General features: G+C 44.8%; 2 protein-coding genes across 2 annotated transcripts; one reads left to right on the top strand and one right to left on the bottom strand.

Moving 5' to 3' along the window:
- Positions 1–1,652: 1,652 nt before the first annotated feature.
- stra6 (signaling receptor and transporter of retinol STRA6) lies at positions 1,653–18,800 on the top strand (the record flags this gene model as incomplete). Its single annotated transcript, XM_084200823.1, has 18 exons — positions 1,653–1,750; positions 2,204–2,270; positions 6,066–6,151; positions 7,048–7,187; positions 7,388–7,554; positions 7,761–7,874; positions 13,092–13,159; positions 13,577–13,659; positions 13,770–13,831; positions 14,014–14,176; positions 14,482–14,557; positions 14,723–14,856; positions 15,084–15,201; positions 15,453–15,554; positions 16,028–16,191; positions 17,779–17,913; positions 18,200–18,336; positions 18,627–18,800. The coding sequence occupies 18 exons, from the start codon at positions 1,653–1,655 to the stop codon at positions 18,798–18,800; spliced, it is 2,088 nt and encodes a 695-aa protein (XP_084056949.1).
- A 770-nt stretch (positions 18,801–19,570) lies between these two features.
- On the bottom strand, positions 19,571–22,718 carry LOC311126841 (immunoglobulin superfamily containing leucine-rich repeat protein 2-like; the record flags this gene model as incomplete). Its single annotated transcript, XM_084200820.1, has 1 exon — positions 19,571–22,718. The coding sequence occupies one exon, from the start codon at positions 22,716–22,718 to the stop codon at positions 20,550–20,552; it is 2,169 nt and encodes a 722-aa protein (XP_084056946.1). The 3' UTR covers positions 19,571–20,549.

Raw genomic sequence — 22,718 nt, 5'->3', positions numbered from 1 at the left:
ATGAACACACCCTGGCTCAACATAATGAGTCCCCGAGCCAGGGTGTGACAATAAGTTAGTCTTAAATATTTCTAAAACTAAAAGCATTGTATTTGGGACAAATCATTCTGAAACCCTAAACCTCAACTACATATTGTAATAAATAATGTGGAAATTGAGCAAGTTGAGGTGACTAAACTGCTTGGAGTAACCCTGGATTGTAAACTGTCATGGTGAAAACATATTGATACAACAGTAGCTATCAACAAGGCAGGTCCTACAGGCCCTAGTTTTGTCACACCTGGACTACTGTTCAGTCGTGTGGTCAGGTGCCACAAAAGAGGACTTAGGAAAATTGCAATTGGCTCAGAACAGGGCAGCACGGCTGGCCCTTAGATGTACACAGAGAGCTAATATTAATAATATGCATGTCGATCTCTCCTGGCTCAAAGTGGAGGAGAGATTGACTTCATCACTACTTGTGTTTATGAGAGGTGTTGACATGTTGGGTGCACCGAGCTGTCTGATTGAGCTACTGGTGCACAGCTCGGTCACCCATGCATACCCCACAAGACATACCACCAGAGGTCTCTTCACAGTCCCCAAGTCCAGAACAGACTATGGGAGGCGCACAGTACTACATAGAGCCATGACTACATGGAACTCTATTCCACATCAAGTCACTGACGCAAGTAGTAAAATTAGATTGAAAAAACAGATAAAAAAACACCTTATGAAACAGCGGGGAATGTGAAGCAACACAAACACAGGCACAGACACATGCATACACACACACGATAACATACGCACTATACACACACGTACACATGGATTTTTGATACTGTAGATATGTGGTAGTGGTGGAGTAGGGGCCTGAGGGCACACAGTGTGTTGTGCAATCTGTGAATGTATTGTAATGTTTTTTTTAAAAGTGTATGAACTGCCTTAACTATAATAAATACAAAATACAAACGTCTCTGCAGCCAATTTCATTATAAAGATATCTGAGCCATGAAGGACAGTATGAGATGTCAGTGAAGGAAGAGAGCCAACTAGCAGGCCTTTCTACCACCTCACATGGCCTGTCTGCTGCGGGAGGAACAACCTCCACGAAAACAACACTAACACCGACGCAACCTTATTATTGGCTCGCCATCTCCATCACGAAACTGAGGTCACTAGAGGCCACCTTCATCCCACCCTCGGCCCTGGTCTCCCTCCCTCCCTCCCTCCCTCCCTCCCTCCCTCCCTCCCTCCCTCCCCCCCTCCCCCCCTCCTCTCTTTGTGCGCTGTAGTAATCTGGGGTGTTATGTGGTTAGTGTGTGTGGAATGTGTTAGGGTAAGGGTGTTCTAAACTAAACCTTGGTCCTGCCACATCACACCGCTCCAGTACAGCCGGGAGAACAGAACTGGATCCCTGACACAGGGGTCTCTCTGTACCTCAGACGCTGCAGGAACCTGAAACTCAAAGCTAACCCAACACGCACAGTGGAGTGACGCTACAACTCTCAATACAAAATAATCAATTAATCTGTATTTATTGATCGGGAAGTGCTGTGCTGCGTTGGAACATAGCTGCATTGGAGAGAGGGTTTGATGATCGAGGGGCCAGGTGGATTTCCTCTGGTTTTCACCCATCAGCGTGGACTATAGCAACAGAGAAGGGGGCCAAGATGAATCAGACCAAGGTGGTAGAAGAGGAGCTGTATAACTACTATGACTACTCAGACTGGTACTCAAACAATATGGAACCCACCAGACCTCCACAAGAGTAAGTATGGGGTCAGTAAATAGTATACTATTTAGCCGACGGTTTGTACATACATTTTCGTATGGGTGGCTGCAGCACAGCGGGAAAGCGCATTCTCAACCCTGACGTTGCAAACGCCATGCTCTACAAACTGAGTCACATAGGATCAGTGCAATGAATTATGGGGATTGTGTCATAGTGTTATTATGATTTGATTTAATCTAAGATCAGGGTTTCTCAACCACTGACCCGCAAGGGGCCAAAGTATTGCTGGTTTTCAATTCTTCCGGTTTTCCCATCCATGATTGAATATCCATTACAAATGGCATATTTTCAGTTCTTAGGCGAAACTCTTGTCAGATTCGCTACTGAGAGCACAGTCAAGCTGAACAGGATTTCTAGGGAGTTTGTTTTTGGTCTGCATAAATCGTTTCTGACGGCCATTGCTCGGCTTGTGTTATATGACTGTTTCAGAGTTATTCTCCCATGTGACCCCACAGCGGATGACCAGCTGTTTCACATATGTATCACTTCAGTATCTGTAAGTATCAGGCCTACTGTCTATTTCAATATTTCCACCTGGTGATTAACCTTTATTTTAACAGGGAGTCATGTTGAGACCAAGGTCTCTTTTGCAAATGAGCCATGTAATTACAAAGATGCACATCCAATACAAATACGAAATGCAACACATTTACCAACAACAGTAGTGATCACAGGTCAAATGAATATAAAATATGAATGTTTGGAATTAATGAAAACAGTGAATAACTATATAGGCCATGTCCTAAAGGGGATGTTCAGTCAGTACAGATGATTATAGGCCATGTCCTAAAGGGGATGTTCAGTCAGTACAGATTACTATAGGCCATGTACTAAAGGGGATGTTCAGTCAGTACAGATGACTATAGGCCATGTCCTAAAGGGGATGTTCAGTCAGTACAGATGACTATAGGCCATGTCCTAAAGGGGATGTTCAGTCAGTACAGATGACTATAGGCCATGTCCTAAAGGGGATGTTCAGTCAGTACAGATGACTATAGGCCATGTCCTAAAGGGGATGTTCAGTCAGTACAGATGACTATAGGCCATGTCCTAAAGGGGATGTTCAGTCAGTACAGATGACTATAGGCCATGTCCTAAAGGGGATGTTCAGTCAGTACATTCGTGCTACCCACCATGACCTCAGAAAGCCATCTCCCTCAACATCATCAGGGATATATGCCATTGTTTGTGGTAGAGGGCTGGCTTCCACTTCGCTGAGGAAACCAATAGCATGAATTGTAATTGAACTGACATACTGTAGGGCTATTCACTCTAGGATTCTGCCAAATAGAGGACACTCAGAGCACTATGAAGGGTCAACCTGGACTCAGGGGTAGACGTAACATAGTAAATGATAATCCGTGACGCACAAATTAGTATGATATGTTATGTTTGGTATGGTATTAATTTGTGATTATGATATGTTACGAATTACAATCCGTATGATATGTTACATTTACATTAAATTTTAGTCATTTAGCAGACGCTCTTATCCAGAGCGACTTACAGGAGCAATTAGGGTTAAGTGCCTTGCTCAAGGGCACATTTACGTCATTTAGCAGACGCTCTTATCCAGAGCGACTCACCAATTGGTGCGTTCACCCTATAGCCAGTGGGATAATCACTTTACAAAAAAAAATTTTTTTTGGGGGGGGTAGAAGGATTACTTTATCCTATCCCAGGTATTCCTTAAAGAGGTGGGGTTTCAAATGTCTCCGGAAGGTGGTGAGTGACTCCGCTGTCCTGGCGTCGTGAGGGAGCTTGTTCCACCATTGGGGTGCCAGAGCAGCGAACAGTTTTGACTGGGCTGAGCGGGAACTATGCTTCCGCAGAGGAAGGGGAGCCAGCAGGCCAGAGGTGGATGAACGCAATGCCCTCGTTTGGGTGTAGGGACTGATCAGAGCCCGAAGGTACAGAGGTGCCGTTCCCCTCACTGCTCCATAGGCAAGCACCATGGTCTTGTAGCGGATGCGAGCTTCAACTGGAAGCCAGTGGAGTGTGCGGAGGAGGGGGGTGACGTGAGAGAACTTGGGAAGGTTGAACACCAGACGGGCTGCGGCATTCTGGATGAGTTGTAGGGGTTTAATGGCACAGGCAGGGAGGCCAGCCAACAGCGAGTTGCAGTAGTCCAGACGGGAGATGACAAGTGCCTGGATTAGGACCTGAGCCGCTTCCTGTGTAAGGCAGGGTCGTACTCTCCGAATGTTGTAGAGCATGAATTCCCGAATTCCAATTTGGTTTTGGCTAACGTTAGCTAGGTGGCTAGTTGGCTAACGTTAGGGGAAGGGTTAGCTAACATGCTAAGTAGTTGCAAATTAGCTCAAAAGTAGTAAGTAGTTGCAAAGTTGCTAATTAGATACATTTCTAATGTTGTCTGTGATGAGATTCGAACACGCGACGTGTTATGCATCCACACCAACCAACCACCCCGACCAACCACGCTCCTTTTGTTTTTGCTGTAAGCAACCTTCTGTCTTATGTAACCATACCAAACGTAACATATCATACTAATTTGAGTGTTCCTGATTTTCATTTCCTATGTTACGGCTAGTCTATGAGACCAGGCTGGAAGGGTGGGTCAGCATCTCCACTTACCAGGGCTCATCAAAAATAATGAGACAATGGTGAGGTAGCATTCAGAAGGTCCTTTTCTAGGAGTTTCCCCATATTATTTCAGGCACTCTGGCTTGACAACAAGGTACAGTGGCTTGCGAAAGTATTCACCCCCCTTGGCATTTTTCCTATTTTGTTGCTTTACAACCTGGAATTAAAATGGATTTTTTGGGTGTTTGTATCATTTGATTTACACAACATGCCTACCACTTTGAAGACACATTTTGAAGCAATTACAGCTATATATATAATAATCTTGGGGTATGTCTGTATAAGCTTGGCACATCTAGCCACTGGGATTTTTGCCCATTCTTCAAGGCAAAACTGCTCCAGCTCCTTCAAGTTGGATGGGTTCCGCTGGTGTACAGCAATGTTTAAGTCATACCACAGATTCTCAATTGGATGGAGGTCTGGGCTTTGACTAGGCCATTCAAAGACATTTAAATGTTTCCCCTTAAACCACTCGAGTGTTGCTTTAGCAGTATGCTTAGGGTCATTGTCCTGCAGGAAGGTGAACCTCCGTCCTAGTCTCAAATCTCTGGAAGACTGAAACAGGTTTCCCTCAAGAATTTCCCTGTATTTAGCGCCATCCATCATTCCTTCAATTCTGACCAGTTTCCCAGTCCCTGCCAATACAAAACATCCCCACAGCATGATGCTGCATGATGCTGGTGTTCTCGGGGTGATGAGAAGTGTTGGGTTTGCGCCAGACATAGCGTTTTCCTTGATGGCCAAAAAGCTCAATTTTAGTCTCATCTTCCATATGTTTGGGGAGTCTCCCACATGCCTTTTGGCGAACACCAAACGTGTTCGCTTATTTTTTTCTTTAAGCAATGATTTTTTTCTGCCCACTCTTCCGTAAAGCCCAGCTCTGTGGAGTGTATGGCTTAAAGTGGTCCTATGGACAGATACTCCAATCTCCGCTGTGGAGCTTTGCAGCTCCTTCAGGGTTATCTTCGGTCTCTTTGTTGCCTCTCTGATTAATGCCCTCCTAGCCTGGTCCGTGAGTTTTGGTGGGCGGCCCTCTCTTGGCAGGTTGGTTGTGGTGCCATATTCTTTCAAAAAATTTTATAATGGATTTAATGGTGCTCCGCGGGATGTTCAAAGTTTCTGATATTTTTTTATAACCCAACCCTGATCTGTACTTCTCCACAACTTTGTCCCTGACCTGTTTGGAGAGCTCCTTGGCCTTCATTGCTTGGGGGTGTCCCTTGCTTAGTTGTGTTGCAGACTCTGGGGCCTTTCAGAACAGGTGTATATATACTGAGATCATGTGACACTTAGATTGCACACAGGTGGACATTATTTAACTAATTATGTGACTTCTGAAGGTAATTGGTTGCACCAGATCTTATTTAGGGGCTTCATAGCAAAGGGGGTGAATACATATGCACCCACCACTTTTCCGTTATTTATTTTGTATAATTTTTTGAAACAAGTTATTTTTTTCATTTCACTTCACCAATTTGGACTATTTTGTGTATGTCCATTACATGAAATCCAAATAAAAATCAATTTAAATTACAGGTTGTAATGCAACAAAATAGGAAAAAACGCCAAAGGGGGATGAATACTTCAGCAAGGCACTGTACATTAGAGGATTATTTTAGTTGCACTGTAGTTAAGGAAATGAATTAGAGTTCCTATTGTAGCACTGATGGAGTATTTTGTCTCCTAGCTCGTTATGGTGTTGATTCTAGCAGCCCTGAAGAGGAGAAAGACTCTATGTGAGGGTTTCACCAGTGGATCAACTGGTATCTCAAGGTAAGTGCAGGTCATTACCAAACATATCAACATGAAGCAACCAGGAACTCTTGTTAATATATGACAACCCACTGGGCAAATACTGGTTGAATCAACTTTGTTTCCACGTAATTTCAACCCTAAAATTACATGTGATGACATTGAATCAACATGGAAATCGAATTGGATTTGAACCTAAATCCAATGACATGGGGTCATTTTTTGTTGATTTCACGTTGAATTCACGCTAGTTGACAACTCAACCAAATGTAAATCAAAACTAGTCGTTGAACTGACATCTGTGCCCAGCGGGAAACCACACAAAACACCACTGTTACAAGAACAACTCAGGCTGCCTCATCACAATAACATACCGATAGACAATTTATAACACTTAAACATGTTACCATTCTGTAATACAGTGTCACAGTGTCACGGATTCTGCCGAGACTGCTCCTCCTCCTGGTTCGGGCAGGCTTCGGCGTTCGCCGTCCCCGGAGTACTAGCTGCCACCGCTCCATGTTTCTTGGTGTGATTGCTTTCGTCTGTCTTTTACACCTGTGTCCGTTTGTGTGCTGATTACTTGTCCTATAAGTTCCTTGTTTTGCTTAGGTTAGATTGTGTGTTGTTTTTCGCCTGTCCGTTGTGCTGCGTGTTTTGTACCTGTTTTCTTGTTTATTTGTTTTACGCACAGTTTGCGTATTTTGCTCGCCTCTGTTTATTGTTGAGGCCGTTCTCTGTATTTTTGCCTATTGGTAAACTTCAGTAAACTTTGTTGGACTAGCTTCGGTGTCCTGCGCCTGACTTCCACACACCTTACACCTCAGCCCTTGACACACAGTATTGTTGACACATTCATTTTCTGGTGTTTGCTTGGTCTTATTTCTGGTCTCTTCCCGCTGTGTGCCACCCACCAGTCCAGTGAACTTCCTGGACCAGACGCAGCACAAGGCCCTGGCGGTAGCTGTGTTTGGGCTGGTCTTCAGCAAGCTGTCTGTATTGGTCCTGGCTCCAGACCCCCTGCCCTTCTCCAAAGACACCCCTCAGGAAATCAAAGGTGAGTAGCTGTGTCCCTATCCCACTAAACAGTGACCCTCACTCAACAGTGATTCCTATCCCAGACAAGCTCCCAAAACTCTTTAACAGGCCTCGGGATGAGGTTCCAGACAGATGATGACTTCTGGTATAGTATAAACACATTGAAGGGAAGACCTGATGTGATACTGAATGCAGACTGTGTGTTCCTCCTCCTTCCAGAGTACATGAAGATCGTGGCCGTCTTCTACTGGCCTGCCCTGTACTACCCACTCCTGGCCTGTGGTACGCTCCACAGTAAACTGGGCTATGTGCTGGGCAGTCTGCTCTCCTGGACACACTTCGCTGTCCTCGTCTGGCAGAAGCTCGACTGTCCCAAAACACCAGAGGTAATATCATCTGATATTAAAGTGGGGGGGGAAGGGGGGAAGGGGCACATCTTTTTTTTTTGTTGCATCATATTTTTAACAGAATTCATATCTCAAGCTAGACAATTTCTATATACAGTGTCTTAAAATGTTGTATCTACCATAACAAATTTGTTAAAAAATCTGTACATTTGTATTTGATATGTTTTCCATTGTCGTCTCCACAGCTGTATAAGTACTATTCCCTGCTGGCCAGTCTCCCACAGATAGCCTGTCTGGGATTCCTCTGTGTCAAGTACCCGCTACTGTTCCTCAAAGGTGCTGAGGCCAACGGTTCTGAGGTGAGGGAACTGCTCTTTGACCAATGAAAATCTAGTCATGAACCTGCCAGCCACTGTAGTCTCTCTTTTAAGGTTTTGATAACAACAATATCAACGTTTCCTGATCCCTGCCTGCATTTAGGTCATTGTCCTACTCGTGAACTATCTGGATGAGAACTGCTCGTGATGCTTATGTATATAACGAAACGCAGGTCTTCAAGAGACTGTTTTAAGTTATGAATCTACAAGTCAACCACATACATGTACCAAAGGTCTGGTTACCATAAGCAGCTTGGATGGAATGGATTTAGTACAATATCCCTGCACAGATTATGACCGAGGAGTGTTATTCCTCTCATGGTTTACACAATGCAGTGTTTATTTCACTGTAATCTGTGGATTGCATAGCTGTAAATTGTCAGTGAGATCATGTGAGGGAGTCTTTAATCTGTCTGTGTTTTTTTTAATTTTTTACATCATTTAGCAGACACTCTTATCCAGAGCGACTTACAGGAGCAATTAGGGTTAAGTGCCTTGCTTAAGGGCACATCGACAGATTTTTCACCTAGTCGGCTCGGGGATTAGAACCAGCGACCTTTCGGTTACTGCCACAACGCTCTTAACCACTAAGCTACCTGCCGCCCTATATGCATATGGCTCTATACTAAGCTACCTGCCGCCCTATATGCATATGGCTCTATACTAGGCTACCTGCCGCCCTATATGCATATGGCTCTATACTAAGCTACTTGCCGCCCTATATGCATATGGCTCTATACTAAGCTACCTGCCGCCCTATATGCATATGGCTCTATACTAGGCTACCTGCCGCCCTATATGCATATGGCTCTATACTAGGCTACCTGCCGCCCTATATGCATATGGCTCTATACTAGGCTACCTGCCACCCTATATGCATATGGCTCTATACTAGGCTACCTGCCGCCCTATATGCATATGGCTCTATACTAGGCTACCTGCAGCCCTATATGCATATGGCTCTATACTAGGCTACCTGCCGCCCTATATGCATATGGCTCTATACTAGGCTACCTGCTGCCCTATATGCATATGGCTCTATACTAGGCTACCTGCTGCTCTATATGCATATGGCTCTATACTAGGCTACCTGCCGCCCTATATGCATATGGCTCTATACTAGGCTACCTGCCGCCCTATATGCATATGGCTCTATACTAGGCTACCTGCCACCCTATATGCATATGGCTCTATACTAGGCTACCTGCCGCCCTGTATGCATATGGCTCTATACTAAGCTACCTGCCGCCCTATATGCATATGGCTCTATACTAGGCTACCTGCCGCCCTATATGCATATGGCTCTATACTAGGCTACCTGCCGCCCTATATGCATATGGCTCTATACTAGGCTACCTGCCACCCTATATGCATATGGCTCTATACTAAGCTACCTGCCGCCCTATATGCATATGGCTCTATACTAGGCTACCTGCCGCCCTATATGCATATGGCTCTATACTAGGCTACCTGCCGCCCTATATGCATATGGCTCTATACTAAGCTACCTGCCGCCCTATATGCATATGGCTCTATACTAGGCTACCTGCCGCCCTATATGCATATGGCTCTATACTAAGCTACCTGCCGCCCTATATGCATATGGCTCTATACTAGGCTACCTGCCGCCCTATATGCATATGGCTCTATACTAGGCTACCTGCCGCCCTATATGCATATGGCTCTATACTAGGCTACCTGCCACCCTATATGCATATGGCTCTATACTAGGCTACCTGCCGCCCTATATGCATATGGCTCTATACTAGGCTACCTGCCGCCCTATATGCATATGGCTCTATACTAGGCTACCTGCCGCCCTATATGCATATGGCTCTATACTAGGCTACCTGCCGCCCTATATGCATATGGCTCTATACTAAGCTACCTGCAGCCCTATATGCATATGGCTCTATACTAGGCTACCTGCCGCCCTATATGCATATGGCTCTATACTAGGCTACCTGCCGCCCTATATGCATATGGCTCTATACTAGGCTACCTGCCGCCCTATATGCATATGGCTCTATACTAGGCTACCTGCCACCCTATATGCATATGGCTCTATACTAAGCTACCTGCCGCCCTATATGCATATGGCTCTATACTAAGCTACCTGCCGCCCTATATGCATATGGCTCTATACTAGGCTACCTGCCGCCCTATATGCATATGGCTCTATACTAAGCTACCTGCCGCCCTATATGCATATGGCTCTATACTAGGCTACCTGCCGCCCTATATGCATATGGCTCTATACTAAGCTACCTGCCGCCCTATATGCATATGGCTCTATACTAGGCTACCTGCCACCCTATATGCATATGGCTCTATACTAGGCTACCTGCCGCCCTATATGCATATGGCTCTATACTAGGCTACCTGCCACCCTATATGCATATGGCTCTATACTAGGCTACCTGCCGCCCTATATGCATATGGCTCTATACTAGGCTACATGCCGCCCTATATGCATATGGCTCTATACTAGGCTACCTGCCGCCCTATATGCATATGGCTCTATACTAGGCTACCTGCAGCCCTATATGCATATGGCTCTATACTAGGCTACCTGCCGCCCTATATGCATATGGCTCTATACTAGGCTACCTGCCGCCCTATATGCATATGGCTCTATACTAGGCTACCTGCCACCCTATATGCATATGGCTCTATACTAGGCTACCTGCCGCCCTATATGCATATGGCTCTATACTAGGCTACCTGCCGCCCTATATGCATATGGCTCTATACTAGGCTACCTGCCGCCCTATATGCATATGGCTCTATACTAAGCTACCTGCCGCCCTATATGCATATGGCTCTATACTAAGCTACCTGCCGCCCTATATGCATATGGCTCTATACTAGGCTACCTGCCGCCCTATATGCATATGGCTCTATACTAAGCTACCTGCCGCCCTATATGCATATGGCTCTATACTAGGCTACCTGCCGCCCTGTATGCATATGGCTCTATACTAAGCTACCTGCCGCCCTATATGCATATGGCTCTATACTAAGCTACCTGCCGCCCTGTATGCATATGGCTCTATACTAGGCTACCTGCCGCCCTGTATGCATATGGCTCTATACTAAGCTACCTGCCGCCCTATATGCATATGGCTCTATACTAGGCTACCTGCCGCCCTATATGCATATGGCTCTATACTAGGCTACCTGCCGCCCTATATGCATATGGCTCTATACTAGGCTACCTGCCGCCCTATATGCATATGGCTCTATACTAGGCTACCTGCCGCCCTGTATGCATATGGCTCTATACTAAGCTACCTGCCGCCCTATATGCATATGGCTCTATACTAGGCTACCTGCCGCCCTATATGCATATGGCTCTATACTAGGCTACCTGCCGCCCTATATGCATATGGCTCTATACTAGGCTACCTGCCGCCCTATATGCATATGGCTCTATACTAGGCTACCTGCCGCCCTGTATGCATATGGCTCTATACTAAGCTACCTGCCGCCCTATATGCATATGGCTCTATACTAAGCTACCTGCCGCCCTGTATGCATATGGCTCTATACTAGGCTACCTGCCGCCCTGTATGCATATGGCTCTATACTAAGCTACCTGCCGCCCTATATGCATATGGCTCTATACTAGGCTACCTGCCGCCCTATATGCATATGGCTCTATACTAGGCTGCCTGCCGCCCTATATGCATATGGCTCTATACTAGGCTACCTGCCGCCCTATATGCATATGGCTCTATACTAGGCTACCTGCCGCCCTGTATGCATATGGCTCTATACTAAGCTACCTGCCGCCCTATATGCATATGGCTCTATACTAGGCTACCTGCCGCCCTATATGCATATGGCTCTATACTAGGCTACCTGCCGCCCTATATGCATATGGCTCCATACTAAGCTACCTGCCGCCCTATATGCATATGGCTCTATACTAGGCTACCTGCCGCCCTATATGCATATGGCTCTATACTAGGCTACCTGCCGCCCTATATGCATATGGCTCTATACTAAGCTACCTGCCGCCCTATATGCATATGGCTCTATACTAGGCTACCTGCCGCCCTATATGCATATGGCTCTATACTAAGCTACCTGCAGCCCTATATGCATATGGCTCTATACTAGGCTACCTGCCGCCCTATATGCATATGGCTCTATACTAAGCTACCTGCCGCCCTATATGCATATGGCTCTATACTAGGCTACCTGCCGCCCTATATGCATATGGCTCTATACTAGGCTACCTGCCGCCCTATATGCATATGGCTCTATACTAAGCTACCTGCCGCCCTATATGCATATGGCTCTATACTAGGCTACCTGCCGCCCTATATGCATATGGCTCTATACTAGGCTACCTGCCGCCCTATATGCATATGGCTCCATACTAAGCTACCTGCCGCCCTATATGCATATGGCTCTATACTAGGCTACCTGCCGCCCTATATGCATATGGCTCTATACTAGGCTACCTGCCGCCCTATATGCATATGGCTCTATACTAAGCTACCTGCCGCCCTATATGCATATGGCTCTATACTAGGCTACCTGCCGCCCTATATGCATATGGCTCTATACTAAGCTACCTGCCGCCCCGTAGCTTAGTGGGTAATCACAGTTACAGTTCTAACAGTGTTACTGCATCCAAACGATTGATCCTATACAGAGTTACAGGTGGTCAGATCATGCACCCGTCGTGTTTATGATTGATCCTATACAGGGTTACAGGTGATCAGTGTTGTCAGATCATGCACCCGTCGTGTTTATGATTGATCCTATACAGGGTTACAGGTGGTCAGTGTTATCAGATCATGCACCCGTCGTGTTTATGATTGATCCTATACAGTGTTACAGGTGGTCAGTGTTGTCAGATCATGCACCCATCGTGTTTATGATTGATCCTATACAGTATTACAGGTGGTCAGATCATGCACCCATCGTGTTTATGATTGATCCTATACAGTATTACAGGTGGTCAGATCATGCACCCGTCGTGTTTATGATTGATCCTATACAGTGTTACAGATGGTCAGTGTTGTCAGATCATGCACCCATCATGTTTATGATTTCAGATCATGCACCTATCATGTTTATGATTGATCCTATACAGTGTTACAGGTGGTCAGTGTTATCAGATCATGCACCCATCGTGTTTATGTGTTTATCAACCAGTGTGATTCTGATACCCTTTGGCTTCAGGACCTTGACAGCAGCTACTACACAGACTACGTGAAATTAATTCTAAAGAAGAAAAAGTCAAACATCAGGTGGGGTTTATGAGAGAAACAAGATACTAAACTGAATGACCTGTCTGTTTTATTATTATGAGAGAAACAAGATACTCAACTGAATGACCAGACTGTTTTATTATTATGAGAGGAACAAGATACTCAACTGAATGACCAGACTGTTTTATTATTATGAGAGAAACAAGATACTAAACTGAATGACCAGACTGTTTTATTATTATGAGAGGAACAAGATACTCAACTGAATGACCAGACTGTTTTATTATTATGAGAGGAACAAGATACTAAACTGAATGACCAGACTGTTTTATTATTATGAGAGGAACAAGATACTAAACTGAATGACCATACTGTTTTATTATTATGAGAGGAACAAGATATGTAACAGTGATGACTGTAGCGTGCAGTTATTGACATCATTGTGTTTCTGTTCAGTACCTCTATCAGATCAGATAAACCCAAACTGTTGGAGAGGATAACAGACACAGTCAAGTCCTACATCTACACACCAGAGAAAGGTAAGTCTTGAGTGTTTTTGACAAATTGTCTGCTAATCTTCTTTTTTTTTTTTTTTTTTTACAAAATATTCTAATGATAGTATTGTTTTACCATGATTTTTTTTTTGCAGTATTCCGGTTTCCACTAAAGCTGGCGATCTCAGCATTTGTGTCCTCCATAGCAGTTTATCAGGTAACAAACGCTGCGGTTAATTTGGAATCGATCACATTTCAGCAACACATAACGAAAAACAAAGGAACATAGCAACAATCCACATCAAAGGTTGGTTGTGAACACAGCTTTCAGGTAACTTCACAAGATGCCCGTTTTTGATAGAAATAACTCTTACAGCCATGTGGTCATCCATCCCCTAGGTGGCGCTGTTGCTGGTTGTACTGGTGATCCCCACCCTCCACATAGTCCGTGCTGGTATAGATGAGAAGTTCCCCTTCCTTCTGGAGGGCGTTGGTATCGTTCTATCAGAGGACAGGATGGAGGTGGTCCAGATAGTCATCCACTATACCTGGTGCTTGGAAGGTGGTTATCTGTCCTGTATTTACTGAGATGAGCTGCAGCATCGGGTGACAACGTCGGGTGATAAGACCTGAACTCTTATGGCTTATATTGTATCAAGCTAGCTATATATAATATTTACATTAGTTTAATGTTTTTTTTATTGTATAATCAGCCAATATATACGTTTTTGGTACAAACATAGACCACGGCCTGTTCGTTATGTTTTGTAGTGTGTTACCTGTGTGGATTGACCCCGGCCTGTTCGTTATGTTTTGTAGTGTGTTACCTGTGTGGATTGACCCTGGCCTGTTCGTTATGTTTTGTAGTGTGTTACCTGTGTGGATTGACCCTGGCCTGTTCGTTCACCTTCATCATGCTCATGAGGTCCATGATCCTCCACAGGTAAATACTTTGATCAGCCAACACAGTAACTACATCTGTGCACCAAACATTGTGTTCTTTTTTTTACGTTCAAGAAACAATGTCACCATACAAACTAACTGATATTTCAAGTGTGGTCCTTTTTAATGCATAAGTCATTCTATTTCTTATTGTTTCTACCATCAGATCGAACCTTCAGGGCTTGTACAGAGGAGATATTTACAACCTGTATAACTGCCAGAAGAGCGTCTGTCCATCTCAGACAGGCCTAGTGTGCTGGATGGGTTTTATTGGATATCAGGCTGCTGTCATCTCTTTAGGTAGGCTAACGCTGACCTAACATGGTGGTTTTCATTCCTAATTAAACAGACATGTACTTTTGGTTATTTTTGATCATATAGTTCTTCAGGAAATACTTTGTCATTTCTGTGTGCTACCAACCTAATTTCCTTTTAAACTTACTTAAAAGGAATTTTATGCAAGATGGCAGTTATATATTCTTATTCTAGATTCCTCTCTCTCTCACTGTGTAATATTATGTTGTCAGGAATGGTCCTCCAGACTCTGGTCTTCTTCATCTGTTTTGTGTGGTTGGTGTTTCTCATTATCATCCCCATCTTGTATGGCCAGAACCTCATACTCTTCCAGGTCGCTGCCAAGGCCTGGTGAGCGCATCTTCTACCGTGACAAAATACATGTTCATTCAATGGTGGCTCTGCCTGCTAATATGGAATCATACACTTGCCCCAGGAAGCCTTTTATCTGATTTTCAAGCACCATTTCACAGAAACAATTTGATCAGCTTAGCTCCTATCACCACAAATACCCTTTTGAACTGATTGAGATACTCACCGGCGGTTGATGAGAGCCCTACAGTCATGGATTATGTTGACGTTGTGGTATCTGATCTCTCCAGGCCTGTGTGGGTGACGTTGATACTGGCGACTGCTCTACAGCACGTTACAGCCAGGTTTGCTTTCATCAAAAAGGATGCTGGGACACGAGACTTGAACAACAGGTACTAAGAAACTAGTACACTATAAATGATTTACTTTATTTATTTGTAACTTTGTCTCAGAACTAGTGACATGATAGATTACACCAGGGTTTCACAAACTCGGTCCTCGGGACACCAAGGGGTGCACTTTTATTTTTTTATTTTTTATTTTTTTACGCCCTAGCACTACACAGCTGATTCAAATAATCAACTAATCGTCAAGCGTTTTGATCATTTGAATCAGCTGTGTAGTGTTAGGGCAAAAAACAAAACGTGCACCCCTTGGGGTCCAGAGGACCGAGTTTGGGAAACGCTGGATTTCTTTTTTTTGTATATGTCATGTTAACATGAATAATTACAAAACATTCAAATGAATTCCAAGGGGGACATACCCCCCCCCCCCCCACGGACACCCAGTACCTCCCTAACTACAACACCATTCACCCATCCGAAGTAGAACTAACTAGATGCGTGCCGTGTCTGTGTTGTTCCAGAGGCAGTCTGTTCCTTCTGACCTACCTGCTCTTCCTGATCAACATCATGGTGGGGTTGATAGCAGCCATCTGGAGGATGGTCATCACGGCCCTCTATAACATCATCCACCTGGGCCGCATGGACATCAGCCTCCTCAACCGCGCCGCTGAATCCTATGACCCGGGTACGTCAACATACAGTTCGGGGAATTATATAGTTACTTTATGAAAGGCCTGCCACTGGTACATTTGTTACAAAATGGATATTGTCTAGGGGTCCTAGGCCTAGTTACATCATCTGTAACCTGAATGAATGTGTGCATCTATGTGAGAAATAAAGGGTTTGAGGACCGTGTTGGCTGGACAGACGTGTTGGCTGGACATGTGCCTGGGGAGATAGCAACCTTACTTTGGTCCAGTGCCAGCCAGCTCTGTCTCTCTTGACCTCTTGGTTGGTCAGTCCAAGCGGATTATCTGTTCAGATGGTGGCAAAACATAAATATGTAGAAAATGAAAAAATACCAAAAGGCATGCCCAAACTAAAGACTCAAAAATACCAAAGGCATGCCCAAACTAAAGATTCAAAAATACCAAAGGCATGCCCAAACTAAAGATTCAAAAATACCAAAGGCATGCCCAAACTAAAGACTCAAAAATACCAAAAGGCATGCCCAAACTAAAGATTCAAAAATACCAAAGGCATGCCCAAACTAAAGACTCAAAAATACCAAAAGGCATGCCCAAACTAAAGACTCAAAAAACAAACGAAAGGCCTCATGGCCACCAAACAAAACCAGCAGCCTCACGGTTTGCCAGCTGGGACACTGACTGACCATCATCCTAATTGGCAGCCCCTGGTGTGCTTATCAAGCAGACTCAGCATCTGGACAAGGTTGCTACTGCCCCCTGGGGGATGGAGTGTGGAAGTGGTAGTGAGCTGTTGTGTGCTGTCTAAACTACCTAACCCTATTCCATAACAAATGAATGTGAATTATTCTCTCGTAGGGTGACCATGTTCATTAGCCAACATCTAACAATAACCCATGTAATGAAATACATTTCTGAAATATGCGCCCCTGATCCAATTCCATCAATGTTTTACCTGCTCTGAAATACACAGGAAAACAGGTTAAACCTAACCCTAACACATTGGTTTATGAATATGAGCAGTGGTGGAAAAAGTACCCAATTGAGTAAAAGTATAGATACCTTTAATAGAAAGTTACTCAAGTAAAAGTGAAAGTTACCCAGTAAAATACTACTTGAGTAAAAGTCTAAACGTTTTTGGTTTTAAATATACTTAAGTATCAAAAGTAAAAGTATAAATCATTTAAAATTCCTTATATTAAGCAAAGCAGACGGCACCATTTTCTTGTTTTTAAAATGTACGGATAGCCAGGGGCACACTCCATCACTCAGACATTATTTACAAAAGATGCATTTGTGTTTAGTGAGTCCGCCAGATCAGAGGCAGTAGGGATGACCTCTTGATAAGTGCGTGAATTTCACAATTTCCCTGCTCTGCTAAGCATTCAACATGTAACTAGTACTTTGGGTTGTCTGGGAGTAAAAAGTACAATATTTTCTTTAGGAATGTAGTGAAGTAAAAGTAAAAGTTGTCAAAAATATAAATAGTAAAGTAAAGTACAGATACCCCCAAAAAACTACTTAGGTAGTACTTTCAAGTATTTTTCCTTAAGTACTTTACACCACTGAATATGAGTCCTCCAAATGTCTGAATCCCTGACCTCTGACCTCTGACCCTCATACAGCTTATTGTTACTACACCCACTACCTGAAGGTAGAGGTCAGCCAATCTCACCCTGTGATGAAGGCCTTCTGTGGGCTGGCACTGCAGGCTGCCTCGGCCGGAGGTGCTGGGCAGAAGATGCGAGATGCAGAGGAAGGTTGTTATAGACACACACACTCATACACACACACACACACACACATGGTTTTGCACAAAGGGTGTGGCCTTTGCTGTCCCTCACAGACACTTCCCAGACATGACATTGAGTGAACCTACTAGTACACAATGTGGAATTTATATCACCACAGCAAACACATTTTTTATGATTAAATAATTCCATCCATCCATCCAGTGTCAGTCTATTGCTCTGCCCTCTGCCCTGACAGCCTCGTCCTTCTCGTCCTTCTCCTCCTCCTCCTCCTCCTCCTCCTCCATGCTTTCAGGGATCCAGATGGTGAATCAGGAGAAGAGACAGAACAAGGTGGTTAACAGCAGGAGGGTGCGGGCACGCTGGCAGCTCCTCTACACGCTGGTCAACAACCCATCTCTACTGGGCTCCAGAAAACACTACCAGCTGCAGGTAGGGCGCCCAGATAGAGGGTAGAAAAGCAGGCCAGCAACCTGTGTGTGTGTGTGTGGTCCTCTGTAGCTCAGCTGGTAGAGCATGGCGCTTGTAACGCCAGGGTAGTGGGTTCGATCCCCGGGACCACCCATACACAAAAATGTATGCACGCATGACTGTAAGTCGCTTTGGATAAAAGCGTCTGCTAAATGGCTTATTATTATATTATATTATTATGTGTGTGTATGTGCGCGTGTGTGTGTTACAATTTCCTGTACTCTGCAAGACAAAGTATTTTTCTTCTCCAGCCCTCTGACAGCTTCGTGAATGGAACGAACCGCAGCAAGAAGGACGCCAGCGGCAAACCCACCGCTGCCGAGGCAGGCGCCGCCACACCCACCGCTGCCGAGGCAGGCTCCGCCACACCCACCGCCGCTGCCACACCCACCGCCGCTGCCACCGAGGCTGCTGCTGCTACCTGAGACCATGGCTGATGTTATGTGGCTTATGGACTGATGCTTTGACCTCGCTTCTCTCTGTTGAACCCAATGTTCCAACTGCTTGGTCTTCAGGGTAGCGGTTGACTACAGAGCTTTTTTTCTGTAGGTGCAGTCAAGTGCCTTGGTTTGTTCGGCTCCACATGAAATGGATCTCTATGTGTGCTGCTTTCTGTGTCATGTTGTTGTCTGCAATGTCGATTTTCAACATTTGCTGGTCTATTATTTAGCTTTTGTAAAGGTCATGATGGTGAAATAGTACACAATCTCAATGGTTACATATGTTTGGTTATGAGGCACAGAAAACATTCAGTTTTAGCATCCTCAATCCACCCCTTCATTTAAGGTCTTGCCCTTTGGCAGTTGTCAGAGGTTGAGATATTTGCTTTCAAAATATATACAAGAACAATGATACTTTTATTTTTTGTGTAAATGTTGTAACTGACATCACAATCCAGTATGCAAAAAATAAACTGCTTTTCTCCTAGGTGGGAGTATGTGATTAAGACTCTTATTTTGAAAGAGACTTATTTTCAAACAAGTAAAACTGTTTTAAAGGAAATACAGAGGGGAAAACAAAATGTGTAAGCATGTTTTCAAGAACCACGATGACTGCGTATAGAAACCCATTTCACAGACGCCAATATTCAGACAGTTCATTCGTAGTACAACAACCCCTTTTCGGCATTTCCCTTTAGATGGAATAACATGCCATGCGAGAAGCTGCAAATCAATAATGAACAAGCATTCCTTGTCAATACTTTATTACTTCGGGCAGACAGCAGAGGATGAACACTGAGGCAATTTACACATATTAACACTTACATTTTGATAGTGTAAGATAAATGTAACACTTATCTTACACTATCAGATTGTTTTCCCAGCAGTTGAGCAGCAGTGTGGGGGGGTTTAGTGAATAGAAGACAGAGGTTGGATCATATATATATATATAGGGCGGCAGGTAGCTTAGTGGTTAAGAGCGTTGTGCCAGTAACCGAAAGGTCGCTGGTTCTAATCCCCGAGCCGACTAGGTGAAAAATCTGCCGATGTGCCCTTGAGCAAGGCACTTAACCCTAATTGCTCCTGTAAGTCGCTCTGGATAAGAGCGTCTGCTAAATGACTAAAATGTAAATGTAAAAAATATATTATTGACACAATACCAGGTTAAAGGTTACTGTAAAGTGACTTACACCAATAGCGTGTGACTTACAGCTTAAAGGGTTCACATTGTGGACATTCACTATAGATAAAAAAAATTGCATTGATAGCCTACAATAGATGAACGTAAACATTTAATAAGAGCATCTGTTACTTTAAGTAGAGACATTTTAGATGCAGTTAAAAGTTTTTTTTTCCTTGCCTGTGACAGACTACACTGAATGACTGTCACAAGTCTCAGGAAACATCACTGTTAAGAGCACACAGGAGGGGTTTATTTTACATGACGTTTACATATTTTACTACAAATATGTTGTTTTTTTACTTAATCTTCACAGCATACATAAGAAACTACCTTCCTTTACTTTTCCATTCAAAAGCACCTATGATTTTGTCTACACTGTATCCAGGCGATTGATCTCGCAGACATTTTGAAATAGAGGTCACATAGGGTTTTCTCTCATGGATAGATAAACAGTTACCGTGAGACTTACATGACATGTGATCATGACTGAAGATGACTAGAACCTGTCTAGTCAAGACTATCTATCAAATACTAACACGACGACATCGGGATCAGTGGTGTGGCTCTTTGTAGTGCCCAGAGATATTAACAGCCTCCGCCCCTAGCGGTAACCTATCACTGTACTCTGACCCCACCTCACACTCATCCAGATTCCCTCTGTACTGAGACAGAGTGAAGGACTCGGTCACCACACTCCCCTCCACGTCCCCCTCTCTCTCCCCCTCTCCCCCACTCCCCCACTCTCCCTCCTCTCCCTCCCCCATCTCGCTGGCTGTGATCTGCCTCTGTGACTCGGCGTATGAGTTCCTCAGGTTGAAGTTGACCACTAGGTTCCTCTCCATGTGGTGCTGGTGGTCTTTAGCCTTCATGATGAGCTTGTAGGTCTTGTTCCTGTATTTGTAGACCAGGTGGAAGCAGGTCGCCCCCAGCAAGGGCACGGTGGAAACGGTGAGGAGACAGATGCTGACGACTATGATGATCAACAGGTTAGGAACTCTCTTCCTGGTGGTGAAGAGGACCTGCACCTCGCAGTCCTCTCCTCCGTAGGTGAGACAGAGGGAGTAGTTGGCGCCGGGGCGTAGGTCCCGGAACAGATAGGTGTTGACGCCATCTTCCATCCTGGACCACTGGATGGCTGAGTGTCTGTGGTCTGAGGTGACACACAGATACAGCCCTGAGTCCACGAGGGCTCTCCTGGTTACCGCTGATTGTTCGGGAGGCTCTCTGTGGTTGGAATGGAAGCCCTCTGAGGCTCTGAGACGGAGGTCTGTGTCGTCTTTGGGAATGAGGAGAGGATTGAGTCTAACTTTCGCCTCCGTCTCCGACACCCCTAAGGCTATGACTCCAAAGTCAAACGTATACTGCCTGGCATCCTCCAGGCTTCCATTGAAGGCCTGGTTGGAGATGTACTGCGTCTCACTGGTCAAGGTACATTTTCTAGTGGCGCTGGGTGGATGTCTGGACACTTGCTCTGTACGCTCAGTGTCAACTTCAATGGAGGGAGGAAGGGTTGGGAAGATATTATACTTTCCATCAATATTGAACGGTTTGAAAGGGTTATTAAGAGAGGTTTTGATCGCAGGTTGAAGTACTGATGGGATTTTCTCCCTATTAATAATAACTGGTGGGTCAATCACTTTTCCAACAGGTGGAGGTGGGGGTGGTTTTGGTATTACTACTATTGATAGTGAATCGTCATCTTTACCAAACTCATTGGTGGCGGAACAGCTGTAGTTGCCATTGTCCTTTTTACTAAGGCGTGGTATGACTAGAGTGCCGTTGTGGAACATTTTAAACGGATCGTCTGCCATTTTAGAATCCTCATTAGATTCATTGGATTCTACTAATTCTTCATCTTTGGTTGACAGAGGGTACTCTACGCTTTGGCGGTTTGTGTGGATTTTCCAGATAACCTCTGGCTTTGGGTTCCCTTTGATCTCACAGTTCAGGATCAACACTGTGCCTTCATAGAGCGTTGTATTGTCAACGTTAGGCTCAGGCGTTATGCTAACATTAGGGGCCATGCACTTTGACTCAGACAGTTTCACGATCACCTCTCCTCTAAACTGCTCCGGAGTGTCACAGACAATAGAGTTCTGTTCCGGAACCGATATGGTGGTCTTTAGAATCCAATCCCTCAGCCAGTTTATCCTACAGTGGCATATGAACGGGTTGTTATAGAGCTGTAGATGGGACAGGGAGATCAGGCCGTCAAACGTCCCCTCCGCTATAGTGGTGAACCTGTTGTTGTTGAGGCGGAGAGACCTCAGGTCCTTGAGGTTAGAGAAGGAGTCTTTAGGCAGACGGATCATCTCATTGTGGTTCATCTTCAGCAGCTGCAGGGCTGTGAGGTTATGGAGATCCTCCCAAGGGAAGTCCACCATCTTGTTGTGACTGACATCAAAGTTCCGCAGCTGGACCAGGGGCGCCAGGGTACCTGGCTCGATGGTGACTATCTCGTTATTGGCCATCCATAAGGACGTGACTCGGGTCACGTTGTCGAAGCTGCCCGACACCACCAAAGATATTTTGTTGGCAGAGAGACTCAGAGTGGTCACGTTGGGCGGCAACCCTTCAGGGATGTCAACCAAGTCTTTGAAGGAGCATTCAGCGAAGTGGCGTCCGTATTTGTCGGAGCAGTCACATAGTTCAGGGCAGCCGTGTCCGACTCCAATAACAGAGCTCCATAAGAAGAGGAAGAACATGTAGGAAGGAGACAT

Source organism: Coregonus lavaretus (genome assembly GCF_964263955.1).
Source record: "Coregonus lavaretus genome assembly, contig: HAP1_SCAFFOLD_376, whole genome shotgun sequence".
In the NCBI taxonomy this organism is placed as follows: Eukaryota; Metazoa; Chordata; class Actinopteri; order Salmoniformes; family Salmonidae; genus Coregonus; species Coregonus lavaretus.
The sequence above is the reverse complement of the archived record's forward strand: the minus strand, read 5'-3'. Positions and strand labels throughout refer to the sequence as shown.